Source organism: Polypterus senegalus, chromosome 2, assembly GCF_016835505.1.
Source record: "Polypterus senegalus isolate Bchr_013 chromosome 2, ASM1683550v1, whole genome shotgun sequence".
In the NCBI taxonomy this organism is placed as follows: domain Eukaryota; kingdom Metazoa; phylum Chordata; class Cladistia; order Polypteriformes; family Polypteridae; genus Polypterus; species Polypterus senegalus.
Window position 1 is genome coordinate 313,642,048 of NC_053155.1, and position 25,401 is coordinate 313,667,448.

Below are 25,401 nucleotides of genomic sequence, written 5' to 3' on the forward strand. Positions count from 1 at the left end.
TGGTTTCAATAGATGTATTTTTCATATTTTTGATTTTTGTTTTCTTCTTTTCACATCTTAGAGCGTAGGTATACAGTTTGAGAACCGCCGGCTTAACTGAATTATTTTTTTTTTCTTCTAACATTGAGTCACATTAAAAAATAATAGCAATAAGAGAATGCGATTACACATGTTGGTAGACAAAGTTAAATATGTTATGTGCTTTTAATAATAATTTCAAATGGAAACGGTAAACTAATTCAAGCTGAAATTGCACCAATTTATTTATTTATTTCTGTTTTAAGACGGACGAGGTTGCAAATTCGCCAATGCTTTTTCGAGTTTAGGTTTTGAAATTGGAAAGACTGCACGGCCCGATCTGTTTGAAGATTTCGCAATGAAAACTAAACTGTCCTGACAACTTCCTTGAAGAATAAGCCAGTCACATTTCAACAGAATTGGGCTGCCGGGGGGCGGAGTTGATTCACATGGACAGACAGACAAACATGTCTATCACAATAGGAACTGTGTGCATTATGTGTCAACGCACCTTTATAAAGCTCCAGCAGGTAAACCACGCATGCAGTTGAAGTTTTTGGGGTTGACGTAGATGATTTGTTAAGTGTGTGTGTGCGTGTCAGAGGACAATGGTGAAGAAACTGGATGTCATCTGAAGTGGTGACAGACACCCACAACAAGCAGAACTTAACTTCAGTAAGTCAGGGAGGACACAGTGTCTGAAGATCCCACACAAATCTCTTCAAAAATCCCATTCTCTCCAGCGCCGTATGACTCTTAAGTTAAGGAACACTAGAGATAATAGAAATTCCAGAAGTGTGTTAGGTAACCATTTTGGGTATAACCTGCTCCCTTTCAAACTGCTAGAAGTTGTCAGCAAATAATCTGTTTTTGAAATTATGTATTTTCTTTTCTAATTTCTCTATAAGGTTCTCCACCCCATCCATTAACCCCAAGTTCATTGTTTCATTTCATTTCTATTTGTAATTAGTTCGAGCTGAGAAGACAAAGTTCATCTTTGCTTGTGAAAAAACTATAAAATTAAAACCTCGAACCTTTCACTAAGTTAAGAAGCTGCACAGCCAACTCCGTTTTGGCGCCCCCCTGTGGCCACAGTCATTATTAATTTATTCATAGGGCTCCGTTACTGCCTGTAGATCGCACCTCTTCCTGTTCGTGCGTGTAATGTGTGAATTGACAGACATGCAGTTTAGGCTCCTTCCTTTCACTCGCAGGACCAGACTTGTCTTTCTTTTTTTTTTTTCTTTCTTTCACATTGTCTCTTATTCATGCAGTCACTTGATGTTGAGCACACGGGTGTGAATGGAGCTGAATGAGAGGCTCTTTTTATAGGGCAAATTGTCACCGATACCAGCAGCGTGTTAACTCTCACCTTTAAAGGAAATGATTCAGAAGGAATTAAAAGAGCAAAAGTGTTAACAAGAAAGTGGAAAGAAAACGAAGAGAGTGACAAGCTATGAGAACACGGAGCTGGCTCCTTGACGTTCTATAGCTGTCTGTCAGGAATAGCAGGACGTCGACGTCCAGCGGTCAAAACGTCTTATAAAAGTCAAACACGCCCTGAGAAACAAATTAAGGAAATGTGTGAATTAAAGGAGTGGGACTGACCAGTAAATTAAAAATGAGCAGCCACAAAAATCCACAGAGTGGAGGTGTAGTTCTTAGGGGCAAAGCCTCGCAGATCCAGTAATCTGTGGTCTGTGTGCGCGTCTGTGTTATGATGGAGAACAGAAGAAGAAATGTCGAGGAGGCCATTCAGTCCGTTTGCTGCTCCTTTCTGTAGCTAAGAGCCCAAAATCTCCTGCAGATCTCTCGTAAAGGTGCTTGTGGTTTCTGTTTCAACTTCATGTCTCAGTAACTTGTCCCAGATTGCCACAACACTTTGAGGAAAGAAGTTCCTCCTGGCTTCACTTTCCCTTATTTTCCACAGGCGTCTTCCAGTAGGTGATTTACTATCTATCTATCTATCTATCTATCTATCTATCTATCTATCTATCTATCTATCTATCTATCTATTATATAGTGCCTTTCACATCTATCTATCTATCTATCTATCTATCTATTATATAGTGCCTTTCACATCTATCTATCTATCTCTATCTATCTATCTATCTCATCATCATCATCATTAATAAAAATAATAATAAAAATAATATTATATAGTGCCTTATCTATCTATCACTATTTTCATTACATAGTGCCTTTCATATCTATCTATCTATTATATAGTGCCTTTCACATCTATCTATCTATCTATCTATCTATCTATCTATCTATCTATCTATCTATCTATCTATCTATCTATCATATAGTGCCTTTCACATCTATCTATCTATCTATTATCTCATTATTATTATTATTATTATTATTATTATTATTATAATATAGTGCTCTATCTATCTATCTATCTATCTATCTATCTGTTATCTCATTATTATTATTATTTATTATTATTATTATTATTATTATTATTATTATATAGTGCCTTATCTATCTATCTATCAATCTAAACTAATATATGGCAATTTTTTTAATTGTATTTAATATTCTGTAGCAGTGTGATATAGTAGTTCACTTTTTTGAACTCTAAATATCAGCTCGTGGGTTCAGATCTTCTACTGATTCTGTGTCACTATAAGCAAGTTACTTCAGCTGCCTGTGCTCCCTTTGCGAAAACAAAGGAGGGGAACAAGTAGTATCTCAAATGTTTTCACTTTGTGTAAAGGTGTCAACCAAGTAATAATTATATATATATATATATATATATATATATATATATATATATATATATATATATATATATATAAATATAAATATATATATATATATATATATACAGTATGTATATAAAACACTCAAGATTTGTCTGGTTGAGCAACTGTTGTGGGAGAGGGGTCACCCCAACAGGGAATAAACAATTGCAATGCACGTTACAGTGAAACGTTTAAGCCACTAGGGGGCCACGATGCTCGGCAGCATTGCAGTGACAAGTAATTCGTTCGTTCTAGCCGTTATTTCGCCTAAGACAAAGCCTCGTCTGCAGTTATCCTGCTGTCTTCGGCGTTCACCCCTCAAGTAATATCGTGGCAGGGTCGCCAACGGAGTCAATGGCAATAAAAACTGAGCCCGTGACCTTGAGCTTTACACTGTTCAGCTTCTTAGCCACTAGGGGGCCACGCAACACGCCATGAAGTTGCGAGTAGTTATCGACTAGCGCAAGGCAGTCCTCCGCTTCGCTTTTTAAAGACATCCTGATTTGCTTTTCCCTTGTCATTTGTTTAAAATGAAGATTCGTTTCAAACACTAAAAGTTGAATCAGCTGCTTTGGATTGATTACTAAACGTGTACATTTTATTTAAGTCTTGTAGCGATAAATAAAAATAAATTTTCCCGTAAATTCATCCTTCAGCAGGTACACAATGCTGGGAACACCTCTTAAATAAATGTTAAATTTAAACTGGACAATTGTGTTGCTCTCTTGATAGTCGAGTACATTTCAATAATTGTACTTTGTATTTCACCAATGTGCCCACTATCATAGTGCCTTTTACTTCTATCTATCTATCTATCTATCTATCTATCTATCTATCTATCTATCTATCTATCTATCTATCTATCTATCTATCTATCTATCTATCTATCTATCTATCTATTGCTCAAGCTCTTCTACTCAGTATCTGCAATTTTACTCTTTTACAATGCATTCATTATAAATATAAACCCAGCATTACAGGTAATTTTGGAGACTCCAGTTACCTTGAAAGGTCATCTTTGTATTGTTGATCCACACTTGGAAAACAACCTACACATTTTAGGTATGAAACAGAGTCCTTGGATCTTTGAGAAAATTTCTAGAACCCCTGAGCCGTTCAATGTTGTAAGACACCTTAATGGACTTTATGCTATGACAGTGAGCTGGCAGGGTGGCACAGTCATTAGACTTATTGGCTTTCACCACCACGTTTCACTGACTGTGTGAGGCTTGAATGTTTTCCCCCTACTCCATACTGAGGATGTGCATTTTAGGTGAAAGTGTTTTAGATGCCAAAATGGACTGGCAACCCTATCCATGGCTGTGTCCTGCCTTGTGCCCATGTGCCTTTAACGTATAGGCTGCAACTTAACTGAAACCCTGAATTAAAGTAAGCAAATGTTTGAAATAAACACATAAGCTTTGTATCCATCCTTCCATTTCCTTAACTCACTTATCCAAGACAGGGCTGCTTGGCAGTTGGAGGCCATCCCAGCAAATATCAAACTCAAGTATAAAACAATCACAGAGCAGAACGCCAGTTCATCACACTGGTAAACACACACACATAACAGGGGTCAACTTTACAATACCAGTTCACCTAAACTGTATGTGTCAGAACTATGGGAGGATACCAAAGCACCCAAAGAAAACACACGTGGACATGAGGAGAACATGCAAACTCTACATGTGCTTTTCAAAATTAAGATGCCAGTGTGGCTCTTCAGAGAGATACCACAGGAGAACCAGTTTGGGTTCCATAAAGAATTACCAACATGAAGGTTTCTGGAAAGATTAAATAGATGCATAACAAGTTGCACAAATAGACAATGGACATTTGAATTATAAAATACTGATGAGGTCCTAAGGACTCTGCATGTAACACAGACTTCAGGATCAGGTTCACAACTTCAGGTTTTCTTGAGCTCTAATGTATCCTGATATGGGATAGTACACATTACAGAGTTCTGTTTTGACAATGTTTTAGGAACATTTAAATACATAATAAAAATAAACATATATATGTGTATGTGTATATATATATATATATATATCTCCATCCATCCATTATCCAACCCACTGAATCCGAACACAAGGTCACTCTGAGCCAATCCCAACCAAAACAGGGCAGGAACCAATCCTGGGCAGGGTGCCAACCCACCACAGGACACACACAAACACACCAAGCACACACTTAGGCCAATTCAGAATCGCCAGTCCACCTAACCTGCATGTCTTTGGACTGTGGGAGGAAACCCACGCAGACACGGGGAGAACATGAAAACTCCACACAGGGAGGACCCGGGAAGCAAACCCGGGTCTCCTAACTGCTACCACTGCACCACCGTGCCGCCCTATATGTATATATGTATGTATGTATATATATATATATATATATATATATATATATATATAGTGGTGCTTGAAAGTTTGTGAACCCTTTAGTATTTTCTACATTTCTGCATAAAGCGAGCAGTTCATGTGAGGAAACCCACCAACATCCCAGAGTTGAAGCTGTTCTGTACGGAGAAATGGGATAAAATTCCTCCAAGCCGGTGTGCAGGATGATCAGAAGTTACCGGAAACGTTTACTTGCAGTTATTGGGGGGTCACACCAGACACTGAAAGCAAAGGTTCACATACTTTTGCCACTCACAAATATGTGATATTCGATCATTTTACTTAATAAATAAATGACAAAGTCCAACATTTTTGTCTCATTTGTTTAACTGGTTTCTCTTTATCTACTTTCAGGACTTGAGTGAAAATCTGATGATGTTTTAGGTCATATTTATGTAGAAATATAGAAAATTCTAAAGGGTTCACAAACTTCACAAACTGTATGTATATGTATATGTATATATGTACTGTGTATATATATATATATATATATATATATATATATATATATAGTACAGGCCAAAAGTTTGGACATACCTCCTCATTCAATGTGTTTTCTTTATTTTCATGACCATTTACATTGGTAGATTCTCACTAAAGGCATCAAAACTTTGAATGAACACATGTGGAGTTATGTACTTAACAAAAAAAGGTGAAATAACTGAAAACATCTTTTATATTCTAGTTTCTTCAAAATAGCCACCCTTTGCTCTGATTATTGCTTTGCACACTCTTGGCATTCTCTCGATGAGCTTCAACAGGTAGTCACCGGAAATGGTTTTCACTTCACAGGTGTGCCTTATCAGGTTATTTAGTGGAATTTCTTGCTTTATCAATGGAGTTGGGACCAGCAGTTGTGTTGTGCAGAAGTCAGGTTAGTTGGACGATGATTTATTTTTCGACAGGACACCTCCAGGCTGTGTAAGGGCTATCTGACCAAGAAGGAGAGTGATGGAGTGCTGTAAACGGTCATGAAAATAAAGAAAACACATTGAATGAGGAGGTGTGTCCAAACTTATGGCCTTTACTGTATACAGTATATATATATATATATATATATATATATATATATATATATATATATATATATATATATATATATATATATATGTATGTATGTATGTATGTATATATAAACTGCTCTAAAAAAAAATAAAGGCACACTTTGAAAACACATCAGATCTCAATGGGAAAAATACTCCTCCTGGCTATCTCTACTGCTATGGACTGACATGGTGATGTGTTAGGAACAAAAGCATGGAAATGAAAATGATCAACCAACAGAAGGCTGAATTACAAGACACCTCAAAAATCAAAAGGAAAGTATGATGCGGCAGGCTGGCAGGTGAGTCCATTTGACTGAATTTCATTGCAGCAACTCCAAATCGTACTCAGTAGTTTGTATGAACCACACATGTGCCTGCCATCCTGGAGAAGTTGGACTACCTATGCCAGCTCTGTAGGGTCAAGGTATGGCCTCATGCTACCAGTAGTGACACTGACCGTAGCCAAATGAAAAACGAGTGAAAAAACAGATGAGGAGGGAAAAATGTCAGTGGCCTCCATCTGTGAAACCATTCATTCCTGTTTAGGGGGTCGTCTCATTGTTGCCCCTCTAGTGCACCAAAGCAGCTGAGACTGATGAACAAACCCTGTCTGCTAGTTAACTGACAAGACCAATAACCCAGAAGTTACATTAACTCGATCCTATACTCTCATTAAAAAGTGTTCCTTTGATTTTTGAGCAATATATATATATATATATATATATATATATATATATATATATATATATATATATATATATATATATATATATATATATATATATATATATATACACACATACATACATAATTTGTCTTCCTAGAATGAAATGGTTCCTCATCAAACAATGTATGGCACTTTGGATGACAGTGAGCGCCGACTATACCTGGCGTCCCGTTCACTGTTACCTTTTACTTTCTGCTTTTGGAATAGTTTCAGTATGGACATGAATGGGTTAAAAAAAACGGTAAACATGCCAATTTTTAATTTGAAAAGCTCCAGATTTTGACATAATGATTACATCTCATGTGGCAGACACAACAAAGAGATCAGGTTTTCGCATCTCGAGTTCTCCCTGCCTGGAGTTTTTTTTGAAGAATTTTTGCTCTTCACAACCACACGGGCTTTGCTCAGCTTTTCATAATCTGTTCCGAGCCTACTATACATTAAAAATTTCTGTTCTGTCCACATAATTGAAACCTTTTCAAAAAACAAAGACTCAATTGAACTTGGAATGAAGCCTTTCAAGAATGATTTTTTTTTCTAGGCAGTGGCTCTCTGAGGAACGTACAGCCGAGTAAAAGACCTCGGACTTTTAAGACTGTATGGGAGCAGCCGAGAGGCGAACTCATGGACTGTAAAGGCATTCTGGATAGTGTTGTTCGCTGGTATATCCTGTGGATGACACGATGTCTTTCTTTCCGTTTAGAGTAGGTTCTTACCTACTGTCGGGCAAGATGGAAATGACCTGGTTTAGAAAATTATTATATATTATTTATAATTACATAGTTGTAATGAAATGATAGTCATAATAGTATTTATAATTATATTTAATTATATATAAAGATTGCTGGGATTAACCTCCTTTTTTATTTGAAAATTCACAGATTTTAAAACAATAATACATTTTCGGGTAGCACGGTGGCTCAGGGGGTAGCGCTGCTGCCTCGCAACAAGGCGACCCTGTTCCTTGCGTGAAGTGCTCATGTGCTCCCACAGCCAAGTGGATTTCTTCACACAGTCCAACACGCAGGTTAGGTGGACTGGCAATGCTGAATTGCCCCTTGCAGTGCGTGTGTGTGTGTGTTCAGCGGCGATGACCTGCCCACGGACTGCTCCTGTCGTGCAGCTGATGTTTAGTCGGATGGGCTCCAGCGACCTGGAAACTGGATAAGCGGATTTCAACAATGGAATAAAATGTAATAGAATCCTTTTTTTATTTTGTTTTGTTTTGCATTGAGATAACTTCCTGGACGGATCCAAATGTGATTTGCAAGCAGAGTCTACAAGGACGACAAGACAGCTTTTTCTGCTAGTCCGTGATAGCGTGTAAATTTAAATCGGTTAACTCTATCCTTAGGTTTTTTACATGTGGTTAAACAAAGCGCAGACAGATCCTCGTTTTATTCTATTTTTTATACTATCGTAATATTTATTTTCTTTCGGCTTTCTGCGGCGCTCTAAGATTCGTCTCTGCTGTGTCCCTTTAGCAACAGAGAGCATCCTCTGCATACAAATAGAGTGGGCAGCTGAAGAAAAGTGAAACCCATCCGATAGAGGCAGGGGGAGGCGGAGGGGGAGTGGGGGGTGTGTTGTTTAGGGGTTACCAGGAAACACTGGTAATCTCAGCCGTCCTCCCATGCTAATCGTAACGAAAGGTGAACGCGCGTCTAACTTCAAATATGAACTTACCTTCTGGTGTTAACATTTTACTTTCATTTTTGTAATACACAATATTGAGCGCAGTTTTTTTTTTTTTTGCAGTGGGTTTGCTTTTAAAATTCCATAAATACGATATATATAAATGTCGTGATTTCACGCATTCATTCTATTTATTAACAAGAAATGCCATATGTTTAGGGGGGGAATTATATTGACCTGACACTTACCCGATACGTGCATTTGCACTAATTTCTCCGCATTTGAGCGCGCGCACAAACTCACATGTGTACACACATACATACGCACGCGCGCACACACGCGCACACATACATACAACCTGTCGCGACTTTTATGTGATTTTTTTTTTTTTTACATACCTGTTAACAGGTCAAAGAAGGCGGTCTGGAGCAAATCATCTGAAGAGCCGTGATCGAGTCGAGCATGTGCAGATGAGCTGAAGCCTCTGTCGTATCTGATGCTGGCGAGCAGACCCGCAATTGCGCCAGGATGGAGAGATCGCGGGGCTGGAGATGACGCAAATGACCCCGCTCCCCCAAAAAGTGTTTCAAGAAGAACATGGCGGCAACTTAGCAGAGGACCAAGATGATTGAAGAAATCAAAAGGCTAGAGCCACGGCATTCTGCCCAGACACGGAGGAGAAAATCGCCCGGCTGAGACAAGCGTGAGTTTCGCGAACCCTGATGCTCGGTGGTTAAGAGGAGCGCAGGCTGCTGAGAGCTGAGCTACGGAAAGGGAGAAAGCTCAGCACACTCAAGAGGAACGAGAGAGGCATGCTGTCACAGAGAAGTAGGTTTTTCTCAAGAGAGCCATGGATAACCGTGATATGACAATGCCTGGCATAATCTCTTTGCATGCACTAATTGGATGGGAATAGCAGATCATTGCGGAGAAAAGGCAGAAGCACCTCAAAGCCAACGTTTAACAGGGAAATACAAGCAGAATATTCTCACGTCAATGCATATTGTGGCAAAGGAGTCCTCACGGTGGAGTCGGTCAGTGCTGCGCGTTCCCAAAATATGACCAGGGGTGCTTGGATGTGTCGGCAGCAAGATGACGGCTTAAAAATCTGGTTTGCACCCCGAGAGAACGAGAAACCTTTTGCCGATTCAGAAAGGGCTCAGAAATGGCGACTGTCCTTAGCATCTCTCTTGTTTTTTACTGTCCTGCTCTCTGATCACTTGTGGTTCTGTGCCGAGGCGAAACTGACGCGACCCAGAGACAAGCAGCTGCAGGACAAGTTCGCATCCGCCAACATGAGCGATCACTTCTCATCATCAACAGAGCATCTACTCTGGTCAGCCCTCCATTCACCCCCCGACAGCCTCAGCAAAGACAAGAATGCTATTTTTATAGGGAATTCTACCAAACCGTGGTGGCGACTAGAAACTTGTCATCCGCATAGTTTATCTAAAAACTGTTTTACTTTTGAAGACGCTGAATCTGTTTGCAGAAGCATGAGTGAGGATACAATACCCACATCTTTGAATTTAAGCGATTTTTACCTTTCTTTTTGTAATTCCTATTCTCTTTTGGATTTGTTTAGCGATTTGCCCAGTCCGGACAATTTAAACTGTAGCCTTGAAGTGGCTACGGATGGTAATTTATCCGAATGCAGTCAATGCATTCAGGCGTACCAGCTCTATGACCAGCATGCTCAGGAGAAATATGAAGAGTTTGAGGTTATGATTCACAAATTCTTACTCTCGGATGGATATTCTGTAAACTCGTGCTTGGAAGACTGCAAGGTAGGGTTGCTGACTTTTTTTTTCTTCTTCTTCTTCTTCATTTCTTCTCTGTTTTTTCGCCCGACACAAGAAAGTAGCGGGTTTGTCCTGGGAGTTGGATCTTGCCGTCGTCATGGCAACAGATGTCTATTAGTTGCGGATAAATGCGGTGTGGTAAACAAAAAAAAAAAGTCTTTGGAAATGTATATTCATTCTCTTCGCATTTGGCGGATGCGCTGTCTGCTTGGATTTACTGTGTATTAACACGAGCATGTGACAGAGCGAGGTTGCCTTGAGGCGAGCATTAACTGTTAACACAACTCTTTTCAAAAACTGCATGCGATTCCTCCGTTTTGGCGTGCGCGCACGTCCCTGGCACTAAAGCATTGTATCGGGAGATTAATTTTAAGCTTCTAAATGGACTGTGGCTCTTAGAGTGATTGTTAATTCTATAATGTGCTGGTGTTAATGGGCGACGGGAACTGCCGCCGCTGGTCTTCCCTGCAGCTAGCAATGCGGACAATATTAGGACTCTCTGGAACTTGTTATCTCGGGAAATTTATTCCCATCCTGGGGTTTCTGGACTGGAGGCAAGAAATGGTTGGTGTGTATATTTCGGTCGGTTTGGTGTTGTGTCAGTGCCGCTGGTATAGATTGATAAGACGATCGGAACGTTATAAGAGTGGCGGGCAGTGTTCTCTGCAAGCTAATTGCTAAATAGTAGCCATGGTTTGTGAAGCTGATTTCAACGTAGCCTTTAACCCCCATACAGAAAACTCCTCCCCCCACCCCTCACCCCATCATAATTTATATTTGAGTACATTTGCATATTGTCACTGAATTTCTTGGTGCTCATTCTGAAAGGTATGTGATGACGATGACTGCAAGTATCACTGCAGTAGCCTTTGGTGAAACCGTGATGACAGAATTTCAATAAGTCTCATTATTATTCAGAGCGTAACCCCTTTCGGATTCTACAGGGAGTCCAGCAGAGACTCGTGCAGTGTAGATTCCGGCTCAATGCCTCTTTTTGCTCAGCTGCTTTCGCTGAAAGTAGAAGTTAGCGCAGAGTCGCCGTAGCTTCATTTTTTACGCCGAGACGCAGAGATGATTTTTTTTTTTTTCACACCCCGAATCCAAAGGTGAAAGAGATCTCAGTATCGACTGACTCATTTGCGAAGCACGAGGATAGCAGTGTGGTGTATTCGAGCCGTGCTGTAGTTTGACAACAAGGTGTCATCCAATCAGCAAAAACCAAGCTTGATATTAAATCATCGATGTGTCTGTCAGTCGGTGCACCACTGCCGGCTCTTCTTTGAATATTTAAATTAAATCATCGTTGGAATAAGCTGATATGTGATTGGAACCTGTGTGGTAATGTTACAGCCGATATACAGCACTATGGTGGTGACCGCAATGGAGTCGTTCTACTGGATGGCGAAGTTAATTTTGTTTTGTATTCTGTACTCAGTGTGAAGAAATGTGTGTATGCGTGCGCACACGGACAAACACGCACACACGCTTATAGAGTGAAAGAAATGGTGAACAATTTATTAACATGTTATATATATTTCCCCCAAGATACAGTTTCTCTCAATTCGATGTAAAACCATGTATTGATCTTGTATTCAATTATTGTATCTATTCAAACATAATCTACTGAAACTGCCGTTTGATAGGGCAATAACCGGGTGACACGCTCGAGTCATTTCTAATACAGTGTATGCCCTGAATTGACAGCTGCCATCCTTGAGATCTTTTGAGAGAAATAAAGCACGCGCGCGGAGAGGTCACACTTGGCTGACGCTTCATTTACACGCCACGGGCAGAGTGGAGGGTGGTTGTTCACTGGAGGAGTATGACATGCGTTTGAACTCGGAAGCAAGGGTCTGGGGGCTTCACTGATATTCTATCCATCTGAGCAGTTCAGGCAGAGAATGAACGCGATTTGCTGTCCGTGGTGCTGAAACTTGGGTGTCAATAAAATTCTGTCAAGTCGAGTCGTTTAGACGGAACACGAACGACAGCGCTGTCCGTGGTGCTGAGACTTGTGCGCCGAGTCTGCCAAAAGGAAACGACGATTGAACCATTGCTTGTGAAACAGAAGCCTTAGATACTGCCAATGAAGACTTCATTTTTAAGGGCCAGATGTGTCCAATGACAAACAGATACATTATGGAAGAGGGCCTGGACTTGACGTCTTCAATCAGTTTGCAGGTTTCAGTTCTCTGCCTTTACTGCATTGCATCCTCTGCTTAATACAATATTAAGTGCATTTAAGTAGAGAACATTGCTTCTAGCCAATTTAGAGTAGAGAAGTAAACAAATGTAAACAACATGATGTGATCATCTAAAATTATACCGCTTGGAGCAATCAAATGATCCCTGCCTGCCTTCCATGCAGCCAGCTTTTCTTTTTCAGAGCAGGTTTGAGTTTCTAATGACAAACTTAGATACTTACCATGCGCATGTAATAAAACACCTTTTAAGCTGTCATGATCTGTTAAAAAAATTAGCACCTTCTTACACCTCCTCGTGCAGCCGTCCAACATTGAATTAATAGGGTGAATGATCCCTCTTCACTGTAGTATCAAATATGCATTTTTCTACACACACACACACACACACACACACACACACACACACACACACACACACACACACAGAGTTCAGTAAGGCAATGTTTGTCAGTTCTTATTTTTCATTTTCCTTTACTGGAGAAATGTATTCCTGTAATCCAAAAAGACAACACTATCAAGAAAATGTGTTTCCTTGTTTACAAGTGTAGAGATTAAATCAAAAGAGGGAAGTTTATTTGTCAAAAAGAAACTTGATTATTGGTTTAAATTACTGTATATGAATTTCTATGTCAAAATATATTTATTTTTGTTTATTTTACTAGTCATGTCAATGCCCAGCATTGAATTACTGGCAGGTGATATCTTGTTAATTAAACCAAAGGAACAGGCAATATCTATCTATCTATCTATCTATCTATCTATCTATCTATCTATCTATCTATCTATCTATCTATCTATCTATCTATCTATCTATCTATCTATCTATCTATCTATCTATCATATAGTGCCTTTCACATCCATCTATCTATCTATCTATCTATCTATCATATAGCGCCTTTCACATCTATCTATCTATCTATCTATCTATCTATCTGAAAAATGAAAAAAAAAAATGCTGTCCTAGTGATCTGATTAACATGTGATTTAAAATTCAGGTCAGAGTTAATAATTAACCCTAAATTCTTTACCTTCCGTCTTGACTTTTAATCCTAATGCATCAAGTTTATTTCTAATAACCTCATTTTATCCATTATTGCCAATCACTAAAATTTAATTTTTCTCTTTATTTAGCTTGAGAAAATTACTACTCATCCACTCAGAAACACAAGTAAGAGATTGTGTTAGTGAAACAGCAGAGTCAGGGTCATCAGGTGCTATTGATAAATATAGTTGTGTGTCATCAGCATAGCTGTGGTAGTTCCTGTTATGCCAATATTTGCATACTTAAAACTAAACTGATAGAAGTCCAGTATGTCACCTCTTTTGCTGTGTTTCCATTGTGTTTGCCAAGCAGTTGAAGTTTTGTGTTTCCAGCTTTCTTTGTGTTTTTGCGTGTGGTTGCATGGTGTTTCAAAGTACAATGGTGTCCCATGGATGGTACAAGTCAGCAAATGGCTCAGACACCACAGAGAGTGAAATGTACAGTGGTAAATGGAGAATTTCTCTGCGTGATACTGTACAAAGGCAAGAGGCCACCTTGGGTGGTAGTTCCTTTTTGTCCAGTGGGTGTCTGGGAAGAGAATTTACTGAGGACGCTAGTGTTGGAAGTGAGTTGAGGAGGAGAGGAAGTCTCCTCCACGCCTTGGTGGTGGCACATACAGTATAGACATTCAGAGACTGGTGGCTCTGTGGTGCTGCAGACCCAGAAGGAGAGATGTGACCTCATAGAACAGTGGTTCTCAAACTGTGGGGTGGGACCCTGGGAGGTGCGAAGTAACAAAAAGGTGGGCGCAAAGATGTGAAAAAAAGAAAACAAGAATCGAAAATATGAAAGTACATCTATTGAAACCAAAAAAAAAATAACTAAAACTACATTCTGATACTAGAAAAATAAATATCGAGTTAGATAAATGTCGATAAAAGTTAACTAGGTATAATAAAGTATGCATCTATGATATATCATTAATTAAAAAAGAACAAATTGGGTATTAGTGAACTCCTTTAAAAAAAAAAAAAGTTAGAGGGGGCGCGATTAAAACTGTTATGAAAACTCGGGTCGCAAATACGTAAAGGTTAAGAAAAGCTGAAATAGAAGGTGCTTTCCAAGGCCGTTTACTGAGCTGCCTTGAATTCAGTTTTATCAGTTTCAACTGGTATGTTGTGCTTTGCCTGTAATCGTCAAATCCTTATGTTTTGATCCTTGACTTCCTTGGAATTATTCCAGATTTGGACAAACACCAGAGGGCACTCTCATGTAACAAAATAGAAATCTGAAAAATTAGGAATAGATGACACTAGCAAAATATCAAGTCATGCACACCGAGCCCTGACCAGGCGCCAGCTGCCATCATCGACTCCTACGCTGTTGCATGAATACAAGCAACCTGAGCTGTCATTTGCAGGAATGATTTGTATTTTCTCTCTCTATTAAAAAGTGTGTAGCTGTTTAAGATAATTAACTTATTGTATTCTTTGTTGCTACACCTTTATTGTAAAAGAAACAGCTTGTCTTTAGTTTAAAATTCTATCATAGTATATTCACATTACTCAATGTTCTCTATTTGAATAATACGTTTCCACTACAATTGCAAGTGATCCTTTATAACAGAATGACTCTTAACAGAAAACAGCATTGATAAATACAAGAATGAGCTTTAATGAAAGCTGAAATGGTTTAGCTGGGTATTCAATGGTAGCTTGTTTGCCATGAAAAAGTGAGGTTAGTGAGGATGAGGATTCACAATCCTAACCCTAATCCTAACCATATTCTTCCACACAGAGAAAGATAATACACATTGGAATTGGGACACAGCAGAAACAATTTTCACCCACGTGGAATAAATTCTTCAACTGACTACCACAACAAAAAACTTTGTATAACCTTTACTGGTTCAATTATGTGAGAAAACTAGCACAGAGAACCCAGTTTTAAAAACGACAAGAACTCAGCAAAAACAATTCCCAAAAGGTAAGTGGTGGTGTCCTATGCATCTCTCGGCATCCCTGGGATCAGACTAAATATTCAGCAATGGGCTATGGAGCCCACGAGAGCCCTTATTCGTCCCTAACCCTAACCAAGTATACAACCTGGGAGGAACTCTGAGAGTGACCAGACCCGCTTCTGGACCTTCATCCCCCTAAACCGCCTAAAGCCTCACTCCCCAATTAAATAATTTCATAGGGACGTTTTTTGAAACAACAACCACATTTTATTCTGACCAGTTTTTGAACCCTAAGTCGCTTGAACTGCTTTTTGTTTTCAGATTTAAAAATGTGGTTCACATGAATGAGGGTTCAAAACTGGCCCTCTAAAAATAGTTAATGGAAATGAGGAATCAAGAACGCATCCTCTAAAAGAGATTCAGGGGGATGAGGGTTCAATAACTGATGCAAAAATAGTTAATGGGGAGTAAGGTTTAAGAACTTGTACAGAAAGAAGGGACCATAATAGCTGACTTGAACAAAGTGATGAATGGGAATTAGGGTTATGAATTTGATCCTAGAAAAATAATAAATGGGGATGAGTGATCACAAACTTTTCCTAAAAAGTGGTTAATGGTAATCAGGGTGCAGGAGCTTGTCCAGAAAAGTTGTTGATGGAGGGTTCAAGAACTGATCTGAGAAAGGTAGTTAATGGGGCGGAGGGCTCGAAAACGGTCAGTGGTGACAAGGGTTCAAAAACTGATCCAAGTTAAACCTAGTTAATAGGAACGAGGATTGTAAATTGATCCTTTTTTAAAATCAGCAAAAGTATAACGTGTGTAACTTATATTAGCTTAATACTTCTTTTTCATTGTGCCTTTGTTTTCAAAATTATGCATCAAGCCAGAAGCCACCAAAAGACATGCGTCTATCTATCTATCTATCTATCTATCTATCTATCTATCTATCTATCTATCTATCTATCTATCTATCTATCTATCTATCTATCTATCTATTATATAGTGCCTTTAACATCTATCAATCCATAAAATATGACAGTGGTTGTCAAACTTTGGGCCAGGCCCCCTAGGGGGTCGCAAATTAACAAAAAGGGGCTGCAAAGATGTGAAAAAAAGAAACCAAGAATCAAAAATATGACAAATACATCTGTTGAAACCAAAACCAATTTAAGTAGGTATAATAAAATATGCATCTATGATATATCATTAATTAAAAAAGAAAAAATTGGTATTAGTGGACTCCTTTTAAAAAAACGATAGGGGGGCGCGATTAAAACTGTTATGAAAACTCGGGTCGCAAATATGTAAAGGTTGAGAAATGCTGAAATATGAAATGGACATCCATATGTTCCCTATACAATCCTAAACCTTCAGACTAATCTGGACCAAATTTCATGTACTGGCTCTCTAGGAAAATATAGACAAGGCAGACTACACTGGATTCTACAATTTTGACCATTAGGGTCCCAGTGGCTTATTACTATTATTTTTTTATTATTTTTTTTTAATTTCCCTTTGTGTTACAGTTTGCACACCACTACCACCTGCCACCTAGATAGATAGATAGATAGATAGATAGATAGATAGATAGATAGATAGATAGATAGATAGATGTGAAAGGCACTATATGATAGATAGATAGATAGATAGATAGATAGATAGATAGATAGATAGAAGTGAAAGGCACTATATAATAGATAGATAGATATGAAAGGCACTATATGATTGATAGATAGATGAGAATGGCACTATATAATAGATAGATAGATAGATAGATAGATAGATAGATAGATAGATTACATATTGTTAACAAAACATTAAAATGTGAAGCATACTTTCAATTTCATGAAGAGGACATTAAAAAGAATTTAAATGGAGAACAAAGACCACAATCAGTCAGAGCCATAGGGCATGGTGTCCTATTTCAACCAGGGTTCCTCATCTGGCTGGGGTTCAAATGCCATTTTTACGTCTGTTTTGTTCATTTTCTGTTTCCTTTTTTATGTTAATATTATCAGCCATGTAGTTTCTATGTATCTGTTTATCTTCCTTAATGTTCGGTGTATCTTGTGGGTGGTCTGTCAGGAGGCGGGACCACCTGCCCATCACCATCAAGGGGCTCCTGGGGCCAGCCCGCTCCTCCTTGCAGTTCGTTGTGGATGCCTATTGGAGTGCCTGAGAGTTTTAGTTACTTACAGTATTTTTTTCTGATATTTTAGATTTTGTCACCTTATGTTCTGTTTTTGACTTTGCCTTTGATTTCACATTAGGATTTTACTTGCCTTGGATTGCACTGATTAGTTCATTCAACACCTTTTGCCTTTTTAAGCTTTGCAGAGTTTACTTTTCTTCAAACATTATAGTAGAAATAAATCTCTTACTTTTGAAGAGCATACCTTGCCCTTTGTTTAACTAGCCAGGGTTTTTGTTGCCATTTCCCCCTCTGAATGGCATTTTAAGCAATTTTAGAACTTTTGTGTTAGGGACCTATCTTGGTTGTAAAACCTGGGATCAGCACCACCATGGACTAGACAGTCAACAGGAGTTCATTGTTTGTCTCATCCCTTTGTTAACACATACTGTTCTTTGTTTTGCTCTAATTAGCCTCTTTGTCTTTTGTTTCATCATGGGATTATTTTGTTCCAGGAGCTTATTTGAGGTCATCCTATATTTTGTACAGTGGATAATAAAAGCGGCACAGTGGCGCAGTGGTAGCGCTGCTGCCTTGCAGTTAAGAGACCCAGAATCGCTTCCCGGGTCATCCCTGTGTGGAGTTTGCATGTTCTCCCCGTGTCTGCATAGGTTTCCTCCCACAGTCCAAAGACATGCAGGTTAGGTGCATTGGTGGTCCTAAATTGTCCTTGGTGTGTGTGTGTGTGCCCTGCGGTGGGCTGGCACCCTGCCAAGGGTTTATTTCCTGCCTTACACCCTGTGTTGGCTGGGATTGGCTCTAGCAGACCCACATGACCATGTAGTTAGGATGGATAATAATAATAATATGTGACCTGTAAGGGGCGCCACTAAGCCCCAAAACCATCCAATACACCCACACCAACCTTAATATAAACTCAAATGAAGATTGATCATAACACAAATCTACACACTTCCTTCCTTCCTCCTTTCCTTCTGGTGATCTTTGCCCACTTCCTTCCTGACTGTGACCACCCAAACAGGGAATTCTACTTTTGGGGTCACAACACTACCAACCAGAGACACTTCTGGGTCAGGCAAAAGCTCTCTGAACTGAGGACAATATTTCCCTGCAGCTCCCCCTGGTGGTATGGATGTAACATTGCAGGGCTGCTCTACTGGACTACAACTCCCAGCCTGCCTTACGGACATCCACATTGGCACGTCGATCAAGAGGACTGCCACCTATTGTGTCAATGAGGTGTATAGTTTGTGTAACTTTTCTCCCTCAAACTGGGTAATATTGGTCCATGCCAGCCCGTATCGGAGGTTTGTTACAATTAATTATAATAATGATAATAATGACATAAGAGCTATTTATTCTTTGCCACCATTTCCCATTTCATCTGTGAAACCACTCATAAGCTCGATCTCACAAATTGAGCCCCATATTAAATCACCAGAGATTATTAAATTGATGTATAACTGTCATCTTTTAACAATGGACAATTGTATTTACTGTATATTAAACTGCCAATAAAAGGTTGTCTACAACACCATCTAAAAATGATTATTTTGAATTTTCTCCCATCCACATGACACACTTCAGCACGGCCCCCCGTAAACACCCCAAGCCCCCCCAACCAGTCGGTGAGTACCATGAGGCCCACATGCAGACTTTCAACCCTAGCACTGTGTGATGATGTGGCTGGGAAGTGAAAACTGCGTCCTGCTGTGTTTCAGTATGAAGCAGCAATTCATTATCCTGGGTAATTAGTTAAAATGTGTATGGCTAGAGTTGGCAAGCATTTAACACCATTTAAATTGCAAATAAGGTCTTGTGTTGGTTTGACCTTTAAACAAGCACACCACTTTTGTTTGATTTGTTGAATGTCACTTTAATAATCCTAGGTTCTGAAGGACTGAAATTATCATTTAGAAACTGATTATATTTTAAACACTTTTTTAATACCCCAGTTGCTTAATGACAACATTTGAATTAAAGATTTCTTTCCGCCTGTGATGCACTAAAACAGGTGGGGCTTTCTGTTGTAATATGTTGACCTGAAACGAGAGGTGACAATGCAAACCGGGGCTCCTGTACTGTGTCTGTCTAGTCGGGCATCCTTTGTAGCAATTAGTTTAGATTTTATAGTTACTTTTCTGTCTATTTAATTTGTAAAGTATATTTCTTATTTGTAGTTTTAGCACTTTATATACACACTAACCACATTATTTGTTGAGACAGATAATTGAAAATATTTAAAAATACTTATTACCTCTTGGCCTACATGTACCTTGAGCACCTTTCTTTTGGGATCCTTGTGTGTCTGAATGTCTCCTGGCTGGTTCCCCCCCTCTGTCAAGTGCCTCCCCATAAAGCCCACTTCTCAGACTCTGTCAGGTTTGAGGTCCCTTGCTCACCTCCTGTCCACATTTATACTTCCAAGCTTTGAAGGCGACTCTCAGCGGGCCTCCTACACCTTTACTCCTCCACAATCTCACTTCCTCTTTGGATTGCATCACAAAAGCCAAACTGACCAATCAGATTGTGCAAAGAGACCTGACACAGACCCCAGTGTTTTATTATATAGGAGATCAATTGATCTTATTATTTAGTTACATTCCTTTGTACTGTTTATGCTTACAGTGCATCTCTTTCCTTTGTATTTTGGGCCTCCTCTTTTCCAGTCTATCATAATCTACCTCATAAATTAATCTTCTTGTATTGCAAAATCCTTATGATTGCATTTATTTTTATACTGCCTTTCCCTGACTTTTTATTTAACATTATACCTCTCCTGTCTGTAATAAAGTGTCCTTCCTAACTATCTGTCTGTTTATAGGCACGTGGAATTTGTTAACAAGTAGTATGGTGGAAGACAGAGATTTAGGGACCTTTAAAAGTTTGCTAAAAATTACTTTGGAGACACTGAGTGAACAGAATGGGAGAGCTTGTTTAACATTCTGTCTAACTCTATGGCACCATGACCCATGGTTCAGTCTGATTGTCGTCTTTGTTCTCCATTTAAATTCCATTGTAATGTCTTCTAATTGAAAGTATGTTTCATATTTGAATGTGTTGTTCAGGATCTATCTATCTATCTATCTATCTATCTATCTATCTATCTATCTATCTATCTATCTATCTATCTATCTATCTATCTATCTATCTTATAGTGCCTTCACATCTATCTATCTATCTATCTATCTATCTATCTATCTATCTATCTATCTATCTATACAATAAAATACAATTTATTTTTATATAGCCCAAAATCACACAAGAAGTGCCGCAATGGTCTTTAACAGATCCTGCCTCTTGACAGCCCCCCCAGCTTTGACTCTCTAAAAAGACATGAAAAAACTAAAAAAAAAACCGTTGTAGGGAAAAAAATGGAAGAAACCTTGGGATAGCCAGTTCAAAGAGAGACCTCTTTCCAGGTAGGTTGGGCGTGCAGTGGGTGTCAAAAAGAAAGGGGGTCAATACAATACAATACACAGAAGAGAGCAAATCCTCAATACAGTATAAAAATAAAAATATTACAAGTACGGAGCAGAATTTAACAGGAGACGATATCGCATCATAGGATTTGGATTTGTTTAGAGTCCTGGAGACCTCGGCCATCAAGCTGCCTCTCCAATTGGCCATTCCACAGCTGGAACAGCGCTGAGTCAGCCAATCCGATGAAAGGACCACTCTACTCGATGATACCTGCCATCCTCCATCAGGGATGACTTTACCTTAGGCAGGCAAAACAACTTGGCAGGTGGGCCGTGGCACCAAGTGCCACATTTGAGCACCAAGAAAAGAAACAGAACAGATGTGGCTTACTAACAAATTAGAACTATCATGTTACTTATGTTTTAGTGCTAATGACTAACAACAGAGATGCAGTCTCTACAGTTAATCAGCAGCTCTAGTCAGGGTGTGCTAAACTGAAGTAGTGAGTCTTTTAAAGCTGAGACTGAAGGGGCATCTCTTATAGTAGCAGGCAGACCACTCCACAGTTTAGGGGGTCCTGTAACTAAAAGCTCGACATCCCACTGATATTTTATTAATCCTTAGAATCAGAAGCAGACCGGCATCTTGAGATCTTAATGTGCGCTCAGGTTTGTAAGTCATGATAAGTTCAGACAAGTAAGTCGGACCTCGGCCATTTAATGCTTTATATGTTAAAAGGAGGATTTTGAAATCTGCCCTAAACCTAACCGGGTGCCAGTGTAAGGATTTAAGAACTGGAGTTATGTGTTCGTATTTTCTTGATCCTGTAATAATTCTTGCAGCAGCATTTTGGATTAACTGGAGGCTGAAGAAAGAACCGTTTGAAGATCCAGTGAGCACCGCATTGCAGTAGTCAATCCTACAAGAAATAAATGCATGAATTAATTTCCCAATGTTTTTAAGATGGAAGAGACATGATTTGGACAACTTTTTAATGTGCGCTTTAAATGACATGTCAGAGTCAAAGATAACTCCGATATTGCGGGCTGATTCAGTAACATTAATGGTGATTCCAACTGAGTTAAATGATGACACAATACTTTTGTGATCAACGCCATTCCCTCCAATAATTAACATCTCTATTTTATCTGAGTTTAAAGATAAGTAGTTCTCATCTATCCACTCCTTTAATGCACTAACACAACTAATTAAAGAAAACATTGGAGAAACTTCATTTGATCTAAATGAAAGGTATAACTGGGTGTCATCTGCATACGAGTGAAAATTAACATTATGTTTCCTAATGAAAGATCCCAGTGGAAGCATGTAAAGTGAAAACAGTAAAGGTCCCAGTACTGAGCCCTGCGGGACACCATATTGAACTTCTGTGTATAATGATGGAGTACTGTCAGCACATTTCTGTACATATTGGAATCGATTTGATAAATAAGAACTAAACCAAGTGAGCATAATGCCTGCGAGCCCAACGTCATTTTCTAGCCTGTGCAGTAAAAGTGAATGGTCAGTGGTGTCAAATGCTGCACTTAAGTCTAACAACATAATTACAGTGGAGTTTCCTTCATCAGAGGATATCAGAATGTCATTTACAACCCGCGTTAGTGCCGTTTCTGTACTATGACCAGTGCGGAAACCAGACTGGAATTTGTCAAATAAATTGTAATGTGTTAGGTGGGACTCTCTAGTATTTTAGAGAGAAAGGGTAAATTTGAAATAGGCCTATAATTATTTAGTATGTGTGGGTCTGACTTTGTAAGTAATGGTTTAATGACTGACATTTTTAGTACATCTGGTACTGTGCCATTTAATAATGAACTATTGATAATGTTTAAAATAGGCTCTGCAAGAACATCCATTGCTCTTATTACTAGTTTTGTTGGCGGATCTGGATCTAGGGAACAAGTAGTGGGTTTCATTTTAGAAATTAACGTTAAGACTTCCTGCTCAGTTACAGGATTATAATGACTAAAGTGCTGAATGCAATGTGAGGCAGGGTCTGCTAAGCTAGTATTTGGTTTGTACTGTGATGCTGAGATCTGGGATCTTATATTTTTAATTTTCTCATTGAAGAAGTTCATAAAGTCTGTACTGCTAATATCTGTTGGTATTTTGCACTGTTGATCTGAATTCCCATTTGTTAATTTAGCCACTGCTCTAAACAGTACCCGAGGATTTTTATTATTGCTATCTATTAATGTAGAATAGTATTCTGAGCGAGCTTTAAAGAGAGCTTTTTTATATTTATTAACACCCCCTGTCCATGCAATTTGTTCTCCATCTGCGCTCCAGATTTTGACACTCTAATTTAAGATCTCAAGTGTTTTCATTAAACCAGGGAGAGTTTCTATGTGCTTTGATCACTTTTTTTTAGGGGAGCCACTGTGTCCAGAGCATCTCTCAAGGTCACATTATAATGTGATGTTAGCTGATCTAAATTGTTTTCCACGTTTACATTTGATGTTAACTGATCTAAATGGTTTTCCACAATTACACTCGACTTACTCAAGGTATCTATAAATTTTGAAGCAGAATTACAATCTAGATGTCACACTGTCTTTGTTTTAATCTGTGAGTGCGTTGGCATGGGCAGGACTAAATCAAATGTAATTAAGTAGTGATTGGAAATAACTTCATTTAATGGAGTAATATTTAAATTTTGAATTTCAACTTTGTAAGTTATAATTAAATCTAATGTGTGGTTATGATTATGAGTTGGACCTTTGACAATCTGACAAAATCCTACTGAATTTAATAAATAAGTAAAACATTTGTTAAAAGTGTCAGTTTCCAATGTGTACATTAAAATCCCCCATCAGTACTATGTGATCATAATTTATAGCCATATTATAATAGGTTGCTAAATTCAGTCATGAACAATGAATATGGCCCTGGTGGTCTGTAGACTAGCACTATAATTGTGTTGGAATCTGTTTTAATATTTAAAATGAATGCCTCAAAGGATGTAAAGTTGCCTAAATTTTTAGACGTGATTTGCATTTTGTTACAATGAATTATTCCAAGGCCTCCTCCTTGACCAGAATCTCTAGACTTATGAAGGAACGAGTATCCATCTGGTGACGCCTCAGCTAGGGGAACAGTGTCACATTTACTAAGCCAGGTTTCAGTGAGAAGACACAGATCAGATTTTGTACTTAATATAATATTTACCAAAACAGCTTTACTGCCAAGAGAGCGAATGTTCAATAAACAGCATTTAAAACTGCATGCTTCTTTCTGAACTGGTGATATCTATCTATATATCTATCTATAGTGCCTTTCACTCTATCTATCCTTCCATCCACTGTTAAAGAGGACAAAGACAGAAAAAGGTCTGGGGTGACACGACAACTCTGTATATTGTAAACGAAAAAATAATCAAGTGCTTTTCAGCAAAATGAACATCTCACAAGATGCAAGACTGAAACTAGACATTCCAAGATGTTGACGCTTCCAGTTAAATACAAGCCAGGCAGGAAGAGGCGGGTCCAGGAGGACAAGCAGTGGAAGTGATGTCAGAGGTGGTAAGGTTTTCAATCATCCAGTCTGTAGAGGGAGGAAGAGAACTCTGTTCTGATGTCTCTTTGTATGGCTGTAATTGTAAAAATAATCCTAGGGTCTGTTTTAAATCTATCTATCTAGAGTGCATTTCCCATCTATTGTGGTAGATAGGGGGCGCTCTCGCTCCCTTGAACCCCTGTCCACGACTCCAGACACCAGGTAAAAGTCCAACAGTTGACTTTATTTTGTTGCCACAGTGCACAAAGCACACTCTCCACCACTATACTCATAAATTATCACCAATAAACACAATAATACAATCCTCCAGCTCTCAGACACTTTACCACCCTTCCACCCAGCTCAGCTCTCCGTCTGGGAGCTCCCAGAGTCCTTTTATATTCCCTGACCCGGAAGTGTTCTCAATCCCCAGTCCATGTGATCCTCAATCACTTCCGGGTCAGGTAAAAGTTCTTTTCTTCATCCCCGGAAGCCCGTCGCTCTTCCTATGACGAGCCTCCGGGTCATAGGGCACAAATGAGTCCTCGGTCCTCCCTGCAGCACCCTCTTGCAGCCTCTGAGGTATCCAGCAGGGCTGAGGATAAAAACTACATCGTCCATGATTCCCTGCTGGTCTTCGGGGCACCTCCATACTGCAGGGAGGGCTCCATCTGGCGGCCTGGGGTTATTGGCCGGTATGATAAGCCGGCCAAATATCACACTATCTATCTATCTATTATGTAGTAACTTCCTATCTATTATCTATATTTCACTTATATTAAATATT

The 25,401-nt window shown here is 39.0% G+C and overlaps 1 protein-coding gene across 1 annotated transcript in view; it reads left to right on the forward strand.

Annotated features, from left to right (window-relative positions):
* Positions 1-8,962: 8,962 nt before the first annotated feature.
* LOC120524075 (transmembrane protein FAM155A-like) overlaps positions 8,963-25,401 on the forward strand; it is a 568,921-nt gene continuing 552,482 nt past the window's right edge. The window contains exon 1 of the mRNA XM_039745931.1: positions 8,963-10,365. Coding sequence (XP_039601865.1) covers positions 9,637-10,365 — 729 coding nt within the window. The 5' untranslated portion in view covers positions 8,963-9,636. The remainder of the gene's footprint in view (positions 10,366-25,401) is intronic.